At 35.0% G+C, this 18618-nt stretch overlaps 1 protein-coding gene across 1 annotated transcript in view; it reads left to right on the top strand.

Annotated features, from left to right (window-relative positions):
- WDR36 (WD repeat domain 36) overlaps window positions 1–13276 on the top strand; it is a 68451-nt gene extending 55175 nt beyond the window's left edge. The window contains exons 15-22 of the mRNA XM_044680123.1: window positions 251–330; window positions 1550–1657; window positions 3204–3301; window positions 4526–4671; window positions 10024–10143; window positions 10335–10416; window positions 11347–11534; window positions 12249–13276. Of these exons, the coding sequence (XP_044536058.1) occupies window positions 251–330; window positions 1550–1657; window positions 3204–3301; window positions 4526–4671; window positions 10024–10143; window positions 10335–10416; window positions 11347–11534; window positions 12249–12398 (972 nt within the window). The 3' untranslated portion in view covers window positions 12399–13276. The remainder of the gene's footprint in view (window positions 1–250; window positions 331–1549; window positions 1658–3203; window positions 3302–4525; window positions 4672–10023; window positions 10144–10334; window positions 10417–11346; window positions 11535–12248) is intronic.
- The last annotated feature ends 5342 nt before the right edge of the window (window positions 13277–18618 follow it).

Here is an 18618-nt window from a genome sequence, read left to right as displayed (position 1 = left end):
CTTATATTAATTTTGTATGTATTTATGTATATGTACACACACATACACACACACTTTCCCTCCTAGAATATAGGCTCCTTGAAGGTAGACACTTTCATTTTTTCATTTTTGTCTAGTATAGTCTCCACTATATAATAGGATAGTAGAGATCAATAAATTTTCATTCATTAATTTAATTCTTAAGCAGTTCTGTTGTCTTTTCTACTGCTTAGCATTTATAAAATGAGCATTTTATTACTTTTGTTTAAAGGCTTTCAGCCCTGATGGTCGCTGGTTAATAAGTGGCTCAATGGATTGCTCAATTAGGATTTGGGACCTTCCATCTGGGTGGTAAGTAGATTTGTAATAGTATTTTTATTTATCTATATAGTAAGCCACTGTGGAAAGATTCTTTGCTTTTGACCTTGGAATCAAATAGTTAATCAAAAAGTTAATGAAGAATTGGGTATAATTTCCAAGTCATCACTTAATTGAGAACTCCACTACTTGGAGAATATACCTGAGGATAGAGTGGGGAAATAGAAAAAAAATTGTTTTCATTGGTAACCAAAACCTCTGAAAAGGGAGGAAAGGAAAGGTAGGAAGGTTAGGCAGGAGGTGATGGATTTTATTATTTTTCATAACCCTGCCTATCTCTGCTTCCTTCTTCCATTGGGATTATTAACCTGTACCTGATATCAGTTTGACTTTTAGAAAGGAAAACCCAAATTTTCTGGTGATTGTGTAAAAGAAATAATAATATCATGAGACACATTTGGCTATCAAATGTGCTGAGTTTGAAAGATATTATTGTGGAGGGGGTGGGGGTGGCATGGTAGGAAGCAATTCCTATTGAAGGTAAGCCCTAATTGTAGAAGGGCAGGGGTGGCATATCAGTTGAGGCTTGAAGAAAGTTAGGAATTTTAAGAATACTAAGTTGATAAGGAAAAGTGAAGTTGTCTCAAGAACATGCTATTTTGAGGCTGAAAGAAAGCACATGTTGAGTATTGTACAAATAATTGCAGCTTACTATGTTAAGTAATAAACTAAAAATGAAGTAAACTTACAATTGCAGACCTCTGTTTCTTACATCATAGTTACTTCATATTATCTTATTTCTTAGATAATGTTTTACATTTTATCAAATGTTAGGTTATTGTTCTTTTGTTTCTGAATCTCTAGTCTAGAATGTCTAGTCTACTCCACCCATCTCTATTTTTTAACCAGTATTAGATGTTTTGTTGAGTGCTGCTTTATAATATAGTTTGAGATCTGGGAATACTATTTCTCCTTCATCCCTACTTTTTTTCATCATTTCCATTTTTCATCATTACAGAGATGAGAATGAAATATTTTCAGGTAACTTAATTGATATTGAACAGTGCTACAAAGTAAAAATCTTGTGAGGTCTGTTCTATACTTTGTCCCTCATTTATGCAAAATCTAAGAGGAAATTATATCCACTAGGTGAAATGTAAATGGGACAAAAAGCTTAGGAGGCCTCTAGATAATCATTATTTGTTCTTTGTCTTCCCCTTAAAAGGATGTTTGTTTTTTTTCCCCCTACTAGCCTTATAGACTGTTTCCTAGTGGATTCAGCACCTATTAGTCTTACTATGTCTCCCACTGGAGACTTTCTGGCCACTTCCCATGTGGATAATCTTGGAATTTATCTTTGGTAAGTACTTTATATTGTTTTTTCCCCCCAATAAAAAATGTAGCTGCTCAAATTGTCTTCATAGTTTTCATGTTTGTCATGTCAGGCGGAAGCACCTGATTTTATCATACTTTCATGAAGAAAAACTCATTAAAAATGACTTTACAGTCACTAGTAAACTACCACTAATGTGCTTCATAAAAATTTGTTTTGTAAAGAATTATTCCCACAGTTCTCCTACAGGATTTTCATACTAGCCATTATTATTTTAGTATTTTATATTTGACTTTCCACTTATGTTGGGCATTGATGCAGGTTTTCAGAGGAACCAGGAAAAAAGGGATAAGGTCATTATGCTTGTTAAATTGGAGAATCAAGAAAAAATCTTACATATTTAGTTTAGAATTTGCAAATACTAACTTTAGTACATGTTAGTTGAAGTTAGTACTGTTTACCCCTCTGAGAAAAAAGTTCACTTTATCTCAGTGACTGAGTTCTAGATTGCCTAAAATAATTGAACTTGGAAATAAAAGTAAATCTACTAAAGAACCTAGTCCAGCAACTTTATGAATGGAAAAAACCCAGAGAAGTCAGTTATTTGATCATGCAGCAGAAACAAAGATGAAAACTCAGACATCTGGACTTCAGATTCCTGTGTTCATTTTATTATGCCATACTGCCTATTTTCATATATTTTACAGTAAGTCTATAATGTTTCTGAAGCTCCAGGTCAGATTCCATTACGATGAATTACACTAGAACTTTGTTCTTTGATTTTAAATTAGATTATTTGCTGGTACAGTAGAAAGAGATTTGAATTTGGAGTCCTGGGAGCTGAGTTCAAATTCAGACTCTGCTGTGACTTAAGGCAGGTCAGTTCCTTCTGTACCTTAGGATTTCTCATCTCTGAGATGAATGGTTTGGAATAAATGAGTTTTAATGTCTCCTCCCACTTTAAACAGGTTCTACTATGATCCTTTAAAATCTTGACATAGCTTAAGTTTACAAGTGTGGTGATTTTACAAAAAACTCCATTACTCTGAATTATGGTAGAGAAACAAATCTTCATTCCTTTTGCCAAATAATTGCTAAAACCAGGGTCATCTACTCACATTTTTAAACCAAAGTTCAATATTTGGTGTTTAAAATAGGCTTTTACAACTGTGCCCAATTTTAAACAAATCCAATTATGTAGGGAAATGTATTTACCCCTCCCATAAAAAGATTTACTTTAAAGATTTCACCTTATAAAAGGTATTTTCACAAAGTTCCTTTAAATAACAAGTTTCTCCAATGTATAGGATTCTGTTAAAAATTGCTTTATTAGAGGTAATTTTTTTTCAGCTTTGATTTTCCCAAATATACACATATTGAATTAAAGCAATATATGCAATATAATAGTATTTTCATGTGAATAGTCTAAATATCTTAAATCTCTTAGTTATTGAATAACCTGAATCTGTAGGCATAGTATTAAAATATAAAGATATGCCATTTGAAAGTTACTATGTGCAAACTGGTTTTATCACCTTTTTAAATATTTATTTGTGTTATTTTGAATTTTTAGGTCTAACATTTCCTTATATTCACTTGTTTCATTACGGCCACTTTCAGCAGATCATGTTCCTGCTATTGTAATGCTTCCTGGTACCTGCCACATCCAAGGTAATCACAAGATGTAATATGCTTTTTGGGGAGTTAATATAATGATTATAAGAAAACTTTTGTTAAAACGTATAGTTGATTAACTGACCATATTTGAGCTTCATGTATTTTAGGCAGATTTGAGTGTGATTTCTCGTATAGCATTGTCATATTGAGAAACTAGTCATTAATTTTTTTTTAAAGAAAAACAAAAAATTTTAAATTGAATTAATTGAATATTTATAGTTGTCTAGTGCTCTGAAAATAAGGACTATGGTAGAGTTTTATTGTAATTAGGTTTGAGACAAAGGTAATTCAGTTAGTGAAATACAAGCAAAAGGATAAAAGGTAGTACAGTGGAGAGAGTGATGAAATAGATAGTGGATAGGCCCTGAAATCAGGAAGATTGAATTCAAATTTGGTCTTAGACACTTAATAATTTTGTGACCCCAGGCAAGTCACTTAAACTTATTTGCCTCTGTTCCTTATCTGAAAAATGAGCTTAGAGAAGGAAAAAGCAAACCACTCTTAATATCTTTGCCAAGACAACCGGAAATAGGGGTCATGAAGAGTCAGATTTGACTGAAAAATGACTGAAAGATAAAGCAAGAAGTTTAAATTATTTTGATTTTTTTCTCTTTGGAAATAAACTTCATTTAAAATACTTAATAGGAGGGGGCATCTGGGTAGCTCAGTGGATTGAGAGCCAGGCCTAGAGATGGGAGATCCTAGGTTCAAATCTGGCCTCAGACACTTCCCAGCCGTGTGACCCTGGGCAAGTCACTTGACCCCCATTGCCTACCCTTACCACTCTTCTGCCTTGGAGCCAATACACAGTATTGACTCCAAAACGGAAGGTAAGGGTTAAAAAAAATACTTAATAGGAGATTAACCGGAGAAATGTGCTTAGAGTAAAGATTTAAGGTGAAAAAATGGTAACTTGGCATATAGAAATGGGAAGGTATTTAGATATATTCTATATGGTAGAAGGCAGAAGGGAAACAAAATAGGACATATAAGGTATTCAAGGACTTCAATAATAGAAAAATATTTGATATATAGACACATTTAAACCACCTACCAAAAAAAGTATATGTATCAAGTATATGATTGATTATATTTGAATGATCTCAAACTTAACATTTTTAATTATAGTTTAAAAGGACTTAAGTTGAACACGTGTTTATAATTAATAGCACCATATATCTGGCCTGCGTCTATTTTACTGACTTTTTTTCTTTAAAGAAGAAGAATTCTCAGAAGAAATTGAAGGGCCAAATGATGAAATAATAGATTATGACTCACCAGAACAGCTCAATGAGCAGCTGTTGACTTTGTCACTACTACCTGAATCAAGGTGGAAAAACCTTCTCAATCTTGCAATTATTAAGGTAATAACAGGATTAATTCAAATTCTGGGAGTTTTTTTTTTAATTGAAAATTTTTATTTAATTAATTGATTTAGAATATTTTTCCTCCTTCCCACCCACCCCCACAATAGCCAATGAGTATTCCACTGTGTTTTACATATGCCATTAAGACCTATTTCCATATTATTAATATTTGAATTAGGGTGATCACTTAGAGTCTACATTCCCAATCATGTCCCCATTGACCCATGTGATCAAGCAATTGTTTTTCTTCTGTGTTTCTACTTCCACAGTTCTTTCTCTGGATGTGAATAGTGTTCTTTCTCATAAGTTCCAAAATTCTGGGAGTTTTAAGTGAACTCTATAGAAAGGGTAGTCTTAACCATTAGTAATTTGAAGATTTACCTTTATTTTGAAGAGTTTCCCTTCCCTTATGGACCAGAGCTTTTTGGGTAGTGGTTATACAAAGTAAAGGTGGGAGTTAAGAGGAATGTGAAGAGATAAAAATCATATTATAATAACTGAATGGACTGAAACTGCATTCATGGATATCTCTAATCCTAATCTAAGATTCTCTAATGATCTAATCTTAAAACCAGAGCTGTTAAATACTGGGCCATAATAATTTTTTTTTGCCACTTTTGTTCAAAGAAATCCAATAAAGATGATTACTTTATTAATTTTGGAACATGCAGTCTATAATAAAATGTAGTTCATGCTGTGATATTTGTATAACAGAGTTTAGGATGAAAGAATTTTCACAAATTTGCCTCAAGCATGTTTCCCCTCTTTCCTCAACTTTTAAAAAAAATGTCAACAAATATTTGGTCTTTTCTAAAAGCATTGGTCTAACATATCTCTATTTCTTAATATTGTCTATATAGAGATTTTTTTAAAAATCACATACCAAAAAAAGCATTGTGCATAAAAAGATCCTAAGGGGGAAGACAATGATTGTACATCACATAAACAATATAACCTGCTACTTAGCAGATTTTCACCTGTTGTAAGGGTCTCTGGAACTTAACTCCCGCAATACGTGAGGGATCACTATATTGATTTTTTTCCTATGATTTGGTCTTAGACCCCTTCATTCTTTAGGATAAAATTATTTTGTTTCCAATTTTGGGGCTTTCTGCTGGCCTTTACTGAATGTAATTTTATTACATTATGGTCTTAAAAGGATGCATTTGTCATCTCTTCTGTATTTGGTTGTGAAGTTTTTATGCCCTATTATATAGTCAGTTTTTGTGAAGGTGCCATGTACTGCTGAGATAAAGATATATTTCTATTCCTATTCAGTTTTATCTACTTTATCAAACCTTTCTAAAGTTCTATTTATCTTCTTAACTTCTTTGCGGTTTTTTTTTTTTGTTGTTGTTGTTGAATTTATCTGTTTCTGAGGGGGGAAGGTTGAGGTCCCCCACTAGTAAAGTTTTACTATCTATTTTCTCCTGTAACTCATGTAACTTCTCTAGGAATTTGGATGCTATATTATTTGTTTATGTATTAGTAATATGTTTAGTATTGATATTGTGTGTGGTGTCTTTTATTAAATCTAATTTCCTTATCTGTTTTGATTAGATCTTTTTTTACTTTAGTTGAAGCATAGCAGATTATGCTCCTGCCCTTCACTTTTACTCTGTGTGCATCTCCCTCCTTTTGATATGTTTCTTATAGGCAGTATATTTGTGGGATTCTGGTTTTAAACTGTTCTTCTATCCTTTTCTGTTTTATGGGTGATTTCATCCCATTTATATTCCAAGTTATAATTACTAATTGTGTTTTTTCCTCCATCTTATTTTCTGTTTACCTATCCTTCTCTTTCTTTTTTCAACATTCCCCATTGACAGATGTTTTGCTTCTTACCACTACTTCCCCCAGTTCACCTTCCTTTTTGTCTCTTCTCCGAGGGTGCTTCCTATTTTGTGCTAATTCCAATGAGAGTAAGATTCAAGCATTTTTCCATCCATCTTTTAGAGGGTTTCGTGAGTTGAGCATTTTTACTCTTATCTTCTTAGTTTTCAACTTGCTACTTCTTCAGAACATAAAAAAAAATAATAGATAATTTAGGAGCTGGATTATTTCTCTCTTTCAACTCCTGATACCAGGTGAGTATGATTGCCAGTGTATTCAGAGTATTTTAGAAACAGAAGAATAGGTTATCTTGACTCATTTCCCTACCTGAGAATATGGGCAAAAATAGTTACGTTTATGAAATAAAAGTAGTTGCAAAATAACAGATAGTGCATAAGTGCTGAGGAAATGATGATTAATCAGTCTGATATACGTGTGTTTCTCCAATAGATTACTCCCTCAATTTTCTTCTGATTCTAATCTTTAATTACCTTCTAATTTTTTCTCTGCTACCCAGAAACATTCTGAGGTTTCATCTACTTAAAAATTCTCACTTGACCCTACCATCCCTTCAAGAGATTTTCTTTATATGTTTTCTTCCTTTCTCAGTCAGATTTTTAGGAAGAAGTTGTCTTAACTTGAGGCAACTAGCTGACTTAGTGGATAGAGTGTTGGACCTACAGTCAAGAAGATCTGAATTTAAATCCAGCCTCAGACATTAGCTTTGTGACATGTCACTTAATCTGTTTCCTTTTTCTGAACTGTAAAATGGGGGCACTAATAGCACTTCACTTCCAGGTTATTTTGAGGACCAAATGAGTTTTGTTTTGTTTTTTTAACCTTACCTTCAGACTTGGAGTCAACAATGAGTATTGGCTCCAAGGCAGAAAAGTGGTAAGGGCTAGGCAATGGGGGGGTTTAAGTGACTTGCCCAGGGTCACATAGCTGGGAAGTGTCTAAGGCCAGATTTGAACCTAGGATGTCTCTAGGCCTGGCTCTCAATCCACTGAGCCACCCAGCTTTATGTTTTTAAAGTGCTTAGTATAGGGCTTGACATATAGTAGATAGTTAATAAATTCTTATTCCTTTCCCTGACACTTACTGCTTCCACTTTGTCTCCTTTCAATCACTTGCCATTCATTTGATTTCTGACCTTAGCACTCAACTGAAATTGTTCTTTCCAAAGTTATTCGTGATCTCTTAATTAAAAAATCTGGTGGCTTTCTCTCAGCGCTTATCTTTCCTGAGCTCTCTGAGGCATTTGGCTATATTCACACTCTCTTCTCGGAAATATTCTTGTCTTTCAGTTTTCAAAACACTATTTACTCTTGGTTCTTTTCCCTACCTGTGTGAATATTCTTCAGGATCCTTTTTTGATTCATGTTAATTAGACAAGTATTTATTAAGTACCAATTATATACCAAATAACTACATTATTTGCTATGATTAAAAACATAGTGAATGAGACAATCCTTGCTCCCTGGGGACTTAGATTTTAACAAGAGAGACACTTTTCCTTCTCCATGAAAGGCTTTTTCTAAAATGAAAGAAGAGTGCTTAAGCTGTGCCCTAAAGGAAAGTTGGAATTCAGGTTAAGGTGAAGGGGAGATAGCTAGTTCAAAAGTATGTATAATAGAGATAGTGTTGTATGTGAACAAAGAAAAGACTTTATTGGCTAGATCACAAAGTATGAAAGGAGAAGTAATATACAGCCAAGATGGAAAGATAAAATTTGGAGCCAATTTGTAACGATCTTGAAAAGCTAAATAGAAATCTTTATATTTGATCAGAGTCAATAGGGGGCCACTGTAGTTGATTGAGTAGAAGAGACATAGTCATATATTTCCTTAAAGGAAATTACTTTGGTAGCATTGTGTGGGATAAATTAGAGAGGACAAGTCTTAAAGCAGGGAGGGCAGTTAGCAAGCCATTATAATGATTTAGTCAAGAGGCCTGGTAAACTGAGTAAAAGAGTCAGATTTGAGAGATATTGTGGTTGTAGAAATGACAACTTTTGAAAATGAATTGTATACATGGGGTGAGGGAGAGTCAGGGACTAGGGTAATGTTAATGTTGAAATTTAAAAATCTGGATTCTGGAAGTATGGTGGTACCTTTGTTGAAAAAAAGTAAAGTTAGATAGCGTTAGAGGGGTGGATAGTTCTCTGTGGGACACACTGAGTTTAAGATCTGGGCATTCAGTTTAAAATGCTCAGTAGAGAATTCAGTATTGAAGCTCAGGGTAGAATGAAACTTGATAGATAATATATATCTGTGAGCTATTGACTTAGAGATAACTCTTTAATCCATGGAAACTGATGAGGTCACTAAATATCCATAGTAAAGGCATGTGATTTCGATGATGAATGAACAAAGGAGACTGAGATGAAGCAGATGGATAAAGGAACCACCAGGAGTATAGTGTCTTGGAAACTAGATAGTATATAGGAGATCCACAGTCAGATAGGTTAATAATAAGGACTGAAAAGGGACTATCTACTTTGGCAAATAAGACATCATTAGTAACTTTGAAGATAGCAGTTTTAGTTGAATGATGATGGTAAAAAATCCAAATAGCAAATGTATGAGAAATGAGGGAAAAGGAGACTATCAGTTTAGACAATTTTTTCTAAGATTTTGCCTCTGAAAGGGAAAAGATATATAAGACAATAATTTAAGGGGCTGATAGGGTCCAATGAAGGTTTGTTGTTTTTTTTTTTAAGGTGGGGAGAATTGGCCATATTTGAAATCAGAAGGGAAAGAATGAGTAGATAGTGAGAGGGGGTGGGTAGGAATAATCCAGTTTTTAATCTGTTGGAGAAGAAAGGAGATAAGTTTGTATTCTATCCCTAGAGATGCTTCTCTAGAAGGGTTGACCTCAGCAAAAAGAACTACCTTATTTTCAATCATGCATGATTTTCAACCCTCTCACATGGTAACTTTAGCTACCTTTGGTTTAATTGTCATCTCTAAACTAATGACTCATGTAGTTAGTCACATCTAGTTCCTATGTTTCAATACCATGTTGTTAATTTCCTATTGGCTATGTCAAATTATATTTCCCATAGAATCTCAAATTCAGTATGACCAAAACAGAACTCATTATCTTCCCTCTCCAAAATCTCTCCTCTTTAGTCATTTATGTTTGTCACTTGAGTCATCCTCTTTAATTTCACTCATTTCACTTTTTCAGTCTGTCCTTTTTTCTCTATTCATGTAGGCACCATCCTAGTTCAGACTTACTTTGTGTATTACCTTACTATAACAGTAGGTTGTGACTATGGATAAGTTCAGTTAACCTCTCTAAAGCCCAGGCACCTCTTTAAGACAGTCTATGAGCTAGGCTAGTAGAAGTGTTCACACCAGTAAGATCTATGACATTGAGTTGTATATTTCACTTGAAAATATGATTTAATGCTTTTTATTTCTTCACTGATAAAAGAATATTAAGATATTTAAATGAATTGTAGAAATTTTTGTTTTACAAATCTTTTCAACTTTGTTTTCTTTTTATCAGAAAAAAAATAAACCAAAGGAACCTCCTAAAGTGCCCAAATCAGCACCATTCTTTATACCTACTGTTCCTGGCCTTGTACCAAAATACCTTTCCTCTGAACAAGATATAAGTTCTCAACAGGTAAGAGCACAGATTCCAAATTCTAAATATTCATCCTTCTCCCTCTCTCCCCCCATTCTACACCTCCTTTAATTTAATATTAGTTGGAGCGGGGGTGGAGAGAGAGTAAACCCCTCCCTTCTTCCCCCATGCACTGGATCGTCATGCTTTGTTTTTTAAATGTATAATTTTGGTGTTGTTTTTTATTCAAGTCTAAAGTGATAAATCTTGGAATTTTGGCTCAAAAATCTGACTTCTGCCTGAAACTTGAAGAAGGACTTAGCACTAATAAATGTAAGTAAAAAAAAAATCTAAAATTTCCCATGTCTCTTCAACATTCTGGAATATATAAAGAAGAGATGGTAAAGTAGTAATAGTTGTTGTCCAACTCTTCATGTACCCATGGACTTGCACGTGATTGATTTGGTCTTTTATATCATTTATTACAAACCAGATTGATCATATATAATCCTTTGTATAAATAACTGTAACTATGACTTTAGAAAGAATTAGTCCCAGTTAGCAATTAATTGTGCAAGAGCCTGTTATCAACTTTGGAATGTTAAGCACACAGCTTGACTGAATCCTGATTCCTGATAAAGATAACACAAACAATCATTGAGTCAGTTGTGGAAATTAGGAAATCATTCCAAGGACAAGATTGTATTTGCTTTTATGAAGGGTTTATATTCACTATAGGTTCCTCAGAGTTTATGGTCCAGAGAGGTATGTTTGATTTATCTTTAAGTTTCTTCCCAGAGTCCAAGATATAAAAGTAATAAAGGCAATTTCCTTCTCAATAACTTGGCAAAACAAATGATCATGTAAGCCATGGTCAAAAAGTATGTCTGTTTCTGAATTTTAACATCATCTCTTCTTTTAGGAGATGAGTGAGTGACCTGTTGAATTTTTAGTCTTTTGGACTGACAGATTTATTTATCATTGTGTTGATTAAACTTCTAAATTTTTTCAAAGTTGTTTTTCTTTGTGGTGTTATAAATTACTCTCCTAGTTCTGCTTTACTTCAGTCTACATCATTTCATTAAAGATTTTACAGTTTCTTCTGAAATTATCTTTTTTTTTTAACCCTTTACTTCTTATAACTGATACTAAGTATTTTGTTCCAAGTTAGAAGAACTGGCAAGGGCTAGGCAAAGTGATATAATTCTTTCCTATTATAAATAACTGTAAATGATAACTGTTTTTTCCCCCTTAAAACCACAGATGAATCTCCACTTAATGTTTTTAAGGAATTGGGCCCTTCAGCTATTGAAATAGAGCTCCGAAGCTTATCTCCAGAATGTGGTGGCTCTGTAAAACTCATGCAGAGTTTCTTGAAAATGATTGGAGCAATGTTGACCACAAAACGTGATTTTGAACTGGCTCAGGCATATCTAGCTTTATTTTTAAAGGTAACTATAACATTTATGACAAGGAAGCTTTTTTTCACAACCATATATATCATTTATAAATATTTGCAAAAAACAAAGCTACCTCTCATGAATAAAGTGTAGTAGTCTGGACTTTAACCTTCATGACAGTTTTGCTAATTTTTTGTTCATGAGTAAATATAATACATTATACAATAAACTTAACACCTTATTTGTCCTTTGTAACCATTTCCAGGTAGCTATGAAGTAATTGAAGTAGCATGAATGAACTAGCTTTTTAAATTATTATATTTGTATAAAGTTTCTTTTAATGGTAGAATTATGAAATGGTAGAAAAGAATGAAAGATTTTGTTTTTCTGGATAGGTAAGCTACTTTCTTGTAGTAAAAAGCAATTTTCCTAAGAATATTAATTTGTCCCAGTTTTTGTTATTGAAAGTACACGCGGGAATTCTTAGTGTCTACCTCAGGACAATTGTAAAAGCAGAGTAATGTTAAGACTATGAAGAAGTCTAATGAACAGAAAATAATGTTAATGAACTAGAGGAGAAAGTCAGTGCTGATACAGGAAAAATGTACAACTACTATAGGCTTTAAGGAAAATATTAAACCTTGAAAAGGCATAAAACATTTAGCTTTACTTGAGGCCCCTAAAAAGTAAAAGATAGACTAGGTAAAAAATGCCATTTTCTAAAAACCTATGTAATTATAAATTATGAACATTTATTTTTTTCAGTTACACCTTAAAATTCTTCCTTCAGAGCCAGTACTATTAGAAGAAATGACAACATTGTCTTCACAATTAGAAGAAACTTGGATCCATCTGCAGTCCCTCTTCAATCAAAGCCTGTGTGTGTTAAATTTTATAAAAAGTGCTTTGTTATGAAACTTATTTCTTATTCTTTCAAAACATAAAAACTCAGAAACCTAAAATTTTTGAAGGGAGGCATGATCAAGAGAGATTGGTAATTGTTTTTAAACAAGGACATAATATGAGTTCTATTTTACCCAATTAATTCTTTACTATTTCATTGTATAGTAAAAAAAATTGCTGATCATATTAACTGGATTATACAGTCACTGATCCTTCAGCACAGATACAGCTAATTCCCTTGAATTAAAAACAAAAGGTATTTTGTATTTGTTTCATATCTCTTTAGAAATTCCTCAATCCATTTTCTGGTACCTTCCATTCTTTGTCTTTCTGGTATTACATATCTTGAAATCTTCCTCACCTATTTAGTGTCTTCTCTGCCATGCAATCTTTAGTATTTCTTAACATTGTAATTAGACTAAACCCACTGTTTCATAAAAGAACTCCCAATGAAGACATTTCCTCTCCTTGTTCAGATGAGCACCTTTTGTGCTGCTCATTTCAGTATTCCAGACAGCTCTTTGTTTCAGAAATTGAGAAATTAAATGATGCTTGGACAGTCATTATATATTAGAGGTAGGATTTGAACTCAGGCAGACTGTCCACTGCCTTCTTGTAGGTATCATTTTTAAGTGAAATCAAAGGGGGCAACAAATTCTTATTCTTTCTATCAGTTTATAACCTAATAAATGGGCATATTCTATTGATAGAAGGAATAGTGTAGGCAAATTAAAAAAGAAAAAGATTTACTCATCTTGATGGATGAAAAGTTAGAATTGTAACATTTTAGAGCTGGAAATTCTTGTCATTTTACAAATGAGAAAACTGAAGCTTTGAGAGATTTGTGACTTTTCCAAGGTTACATAGTGAATGAGAGGGTTAGGACTAGAACCCAAATATGTCCCTGCCTAGGACTTCTACTGTATTGTACTGAATCAAAGAATGGTCTTACCCTTGATTTTTATCCAATGAGATATTTGTAAATTGCTTAGCACAGTGTCTAGAAGACACACAGTAGGCAATGATAGAAAGAAAACTTAGGCTATCAATCTGAGCTGAAGATCCATTTTTAATTGTGGGAAATTAGAGCTGGAGGTCTCACCATGCCCCAGTCTGTAGCAGTGGCCTCATTTAGATGTTCAACAGTGTGTTTTATAGGCTTTTGAGCATAAGAGATTAAAAAGACAAAATGTTCAGAGTATGTTAAAAAGATACTATTTTAGTAACAGTAATAAGTAATAAATTCTAGTACAAGGTTAAGATACATTATAAATTTAATTAATCTTATAATTACTCAATCTAGAACCATCATACTAACTGGAGATGTCAGAATAACCCGTTTTATAATTCTTAGCAGGATCAAATAATACCTGGGCATGCCAAGGTTGTTTTCCTATTATCTCATTAGGATAACAACTCCACCTGTGTACTCACCATTCCAAATGAGCAGTTTATTTCCTGCTGCATGAGTTTCAGCTTCCCTAGATAATACACCTGAAGTTTTTATACTCCAACAGAAGTTCTTAATATAGTTTGTTGCTGTAATATTCTAATACACCAAACTATATCCTTTCTAATACTATGGCTAGTATTCTGATGCCGGGCAGTTAGTTTAATAACTGGATCTAACTCTAAAAAATCAGTTGTAGTTACCTACCTGAAGGATTAGATGTGGTCACTTGGTAATGATCAATAATATAAAAGCAATAAAGGCCATTTTTCTTTCAGCACAATAGAAGTTCTTGTTCTTTTCTCACTTGTCATCACCTGCAAATGTACCTCTTCTCTGACTAACTTCCCCCTATTTTTTTTATCTGAACCGTGACCTCCAATCCCTTGACCCTTTGGTGAACCAATTCAGTTGTACATTGTTTTCTCTCCCTAATCTTATTTCACTAATTATGATTTATACCCAGCCAAGCTTCAGCTTTGAATCACATCCACCATTTGCTGTCTTTTCTCCTTGTTATTTATTTGTGTTCAACTCTTTTGTAAACCTGTATGAGGTTTTCTTGGCAAAGGTCCTACGGTGGTTTGCCGTTTTCTTCTCCAGTGGATTTAGGCAAATAGGTTAAGTGACTTGGGAAGCATCACACACTGCTTGTGAATGTCTGAGGTGAAATAATAAAATATACTGAGTTTTATGAACCCTCAGTGAAGTAAGGCTGATGACTTCACTCATTGGAACCAGTACACAATCAGACCTCTAAGACAATATTGTTAACAGGTAAAAAGGGATTTATTGATGATAAACAAAGAATAAGAAAAGGAGGATTAAGGAACAGGGTTTCCCTACCTCTAAGAAGTCTCTAGCCTCCCCCTTCTAAATTTTTCTCATGGAAAATTCTTCATTTTCTTGACCCTCCCTAATCTCTTGCCTATCTCTGGCTAAGATCCCCAAACCTCACTGTCTACACCTGAATCTAATTAATCCTCCAGTTAATGAAACAATCTTTAGCTTGTTAGTTAATAACACAATGAAACAATCTTTAGCTTGTCAAGGAATGAACTCTTGGTGACTGAGTTCAACCCAGCTGGGCCAGGTCCTGAGTTTGGCCTCAGGCCCCCTCAGCAACACTGTCTCAGGATTAGATAGTTATTATAAGAATCTTCTTCAATTTAATCTTAGTAAGGAAAGGTACTTTCCAGCAGATATAAACACTTCACTTCAACTTCATTATAGCTTATCACAGCAGGAACAACAGAGATCAGATTTCTTCTCTCCACTCAGCTCCAGGGACAGGAAGCAAAAGCCCCCTCTCAGCAATTGGTGTCTCCTCAAATCCTCCTTCTGGATTCCAGAACCTACTGTCATCAAGTTCCTAGCGTGCGGCCAGATCTTCTTATTCAAAACCATCATCTTCTTATATTTCAACCCATTTCTCTCTCCTTTCTACAGAGGTCAGATCTGAATTCAGGTCTTTCTGACTCCAGGCACAGAACTTTATCCATTGAGCCACATAGCTATCTTTCTTCCAGTACACGCTCCTGAATGAAGGTGGAGAAAATCATGTAATCATTCCAACTAGCTCCACTACAAATTTTTTACATAGTCTCAACTGGGCCCTCACTTTGCTAGACAATCCTACTATATCTTCCATATTAACTCACTATCCTACACTTATCTCATTGGTTCTTCCCAACCTTTTCAATAGTCAGACCTCCCATGCCTTCCCCTCCCACCCTCTCCTATTTTGAGGCCATTTTCCATGTGCTTCTCTCTTCCTCATCTCCTGTCATTCAAGTGTCTTCTGCCATAATCTTCTTTATCTCCTTTACCCTTTACATCAAGGGTCTGGCCATTCTTTGATTCAGCCCTAGATGAAGTGGCCTTACTTGTTACCATGAACCCCTTTCTCCTTGTGTTAGGGTCCTTTTTTGGTGAGCCCAAAGGAAACAAGACAGCGATGCAAAATACACAGAGAGTAGAGCTTTATTAAGCTACACACATACATAGGCGGGGGAAGAGACCGAAAGGAGTGGTTCCCCCCCCCCCCCCCCCCGAGTAGATTCGCAACACCCTTTATATAGTTCATAGCAAGACTTAGAGCAAAGGTGGTTATCACTCTAAGGGCATGGTCTATAGGCTCATGCAGGGGCCCGTTGGGTGGGTTGTATACAAGGTCTTATCTAGGATACACACTTCAGCTTGCAAGCTAAAAATTAGACCAAAGGCCTTCAAAGCCTTAAGCAGGTGTTAAAACACCTAGCCTTTGCCAAAAACATAATTTCTCTCCCACCTTTAGGAAGAGAAGGCGGGAGAGCCCCCGGGCTCACCTGCCTTTCATGCGCTAAACTGGCAGGTATTTATCCTGCTTTATCCTAATTAACAGCTAGGAGCCTAAACTTTCGGCCTCAGTTTATTTATTGGTAAAAAGAGGGTACTACTCTCTGTCTTTGAATTTACAGTTCAATGCTTTTACTCAGCCATTTTACCTATGTTCATTAACCGTTGACTTTTCTCAACAAACCACAAAGATATTGGCACTCTATATTTACTCTTCGGGGCCTGAGCAGGGATAGTTGGCACTGCTTTAAGCCTTCTAATTGGAGCTGAGCTAGGTCAACCTGGAACCCTAATCGGAGATGACCAAATTTATAACGTTATCGTCACTGCCCATGCTTTCGTCATAATTTTCTTTATAGTCATACCTATCATGATTGGAGGATTTGGTAACTGACTTGTACCTTTAATAATTGGCGCTCCTGACATAGCATTCCCATGAATAAATAACATAAGTTTCTGATTACTTCCCCCATCATTTCTACTCTTACTAGCATCCTCAACTATTGAAGCAGGGGCTGGAACAGGCTGAACAGTCTACCCCCCACTAGCAGGCAACCTTGCTCATGCAGGAGCATCCGTTGATCTAGCTATTTTTTCACTTCATTTAGCAGGAATCTCATCAATTCTAGGGGCTATTAATTTCATTACCACTATTATTAATATAAAACCCCCAGCTATATCTCAATACCAAACTCCTTTATTTGTATGATCTGTAGTAATCACAGCAGTGCTTCTACTTCTCTCACTTCCTGTATTGGCTGCAGGTATTACCATACTTCTAACAGATTGAAACCTGAATACCACTTTCTTTGACCCTGCTGGAGGGGGCGACCCTATTTTATATCAATACCTATTCTGATTTTTTGGCCACCCGGAGGTTTATATTCTAATTCTGCCCGGGTTCAGAATTATTTCTCATATCGTAACATACTACTCTGGCAAAAAAGAGCCTTTTGGCTACATAGGAATAGTCTGAGCTATAATATCTATCGGGTTCTTAGGTTTTATTGTATGAGCCCATCATATATTCACCGTGGGTTTAGATGTAGACACCCGGGCCTACTTTACATCTGCTACAATAATTATTGCGATCCCCACAGGATGTAAAAGTATTTAGCTGATTAGCAACCCTGCATGGAGGGAATATTACATGATCCCCAGCCATACTATGAGCCCTAGGCTTTATCTTCCTATTTACTATTGGAGGCTTAACAGGCATCGTCCTAGCTAACTCATCATTAGATATTGTTCTCCACGACACATACTATGTAGTAGCCCACTTCCACTATGTGCTATCTATAGGAGCCGTATTTGCCATTATAGGAGGTTTTGTACACTGATTCCCCCTATTCACAGGCTATATACTCAGCGACTTATGAACAAAAATTCACTTCTTTATTATATTTGTAGGAGTAAACCTAACATTTTTCCCCCAGCATTTCCTAGGACTCTCAGGTATACCACGCCGATACTCCGACTACCCAGACGCCTATACCACATGAAATGTTCTCTCATCTATTGGTTCCTTCATCTCACTAACAGCCGTAATCCTAATGGTGTTCATCATCTGAGAAGCCTTCGCTTCTAAACGTGAAATTATAAGTGTAGAAATAACCACAACCAATATTGAATGACTATATGGCTGTCCACCCCCTTATCATACATTCGAGCAACCAGTGTTCATTAAAACTTAAACAAAAAAGGGAGGAATTGAACCCCCTCAGATTGATTTCAAGTCAACCCCATAACCTCTATGACTTTCTCTTAAGATACTAGTAAAATCATTACATAACTTTGCCATAGTTAAATTATAAGTTTAACCCTTATGTATCTTAAATGCCCTACCCTATACAACTAGGCTTTCAAGACGCTACCTCTCCCATTATAGAAGAACTAATATAATTCCATGATCACACACTTATAATCGTCTTTTTAATCAGCTCCTTAGTGCTCTACATCATTATTTTAATATTAACTACAAAATTAACTTATACAAGCACTATAGACGCTCAAGAAGTTGAAACAATTTGAACTATCATACCAGCAGTGATTTTAGTCCTAATTGCCCTTCCCTCACTACGAATTCTCTACATAATAGACGAAATTTATAACCCCTATCTAACAGTCAAAGCTATAGGCCATCAATGATACTGAAGCTATGAGTATACCGATTACGAAGACCTAACATTTGATTCCTACATAATCCCTACTCAAGACCTATCCCCTGGCCAACTGAGACTTCTAGAAGTAGATAACCGAGTAGTCCTACCTATGGAACTGCCCATTCGTATATTAATCTCCTCAGAAGATGTCTTACATGCATGAGCCGTCCCATCACTAGGACTAAAAGCTGATGCTATTCCAGGACGACTTAACCAAGTCACCCTAACATCATCTCGACCAGGAGTGTTTTACGGACAATGTTCAGAAATCTGTGGATCTAAC

This window comes from Gracilinanus agilis, chromosome 1 (genome assembly GCF_016433145.1).
Source record: "Gracilinanus agilis isolate LMUSP501 chromosome 1, AgileGrace, whole genome shotgun sequence".
NCBI classification, from domain to species: Eukaryota; Metazoa; Chordata; class Mammalia; order Didelphimorphia; family Didelphidae; genus Gracilinanus; species Gracilinanus agilis.
This window is presented reverse-complemented; position numbering and strand designations above follow the sequence as displayed.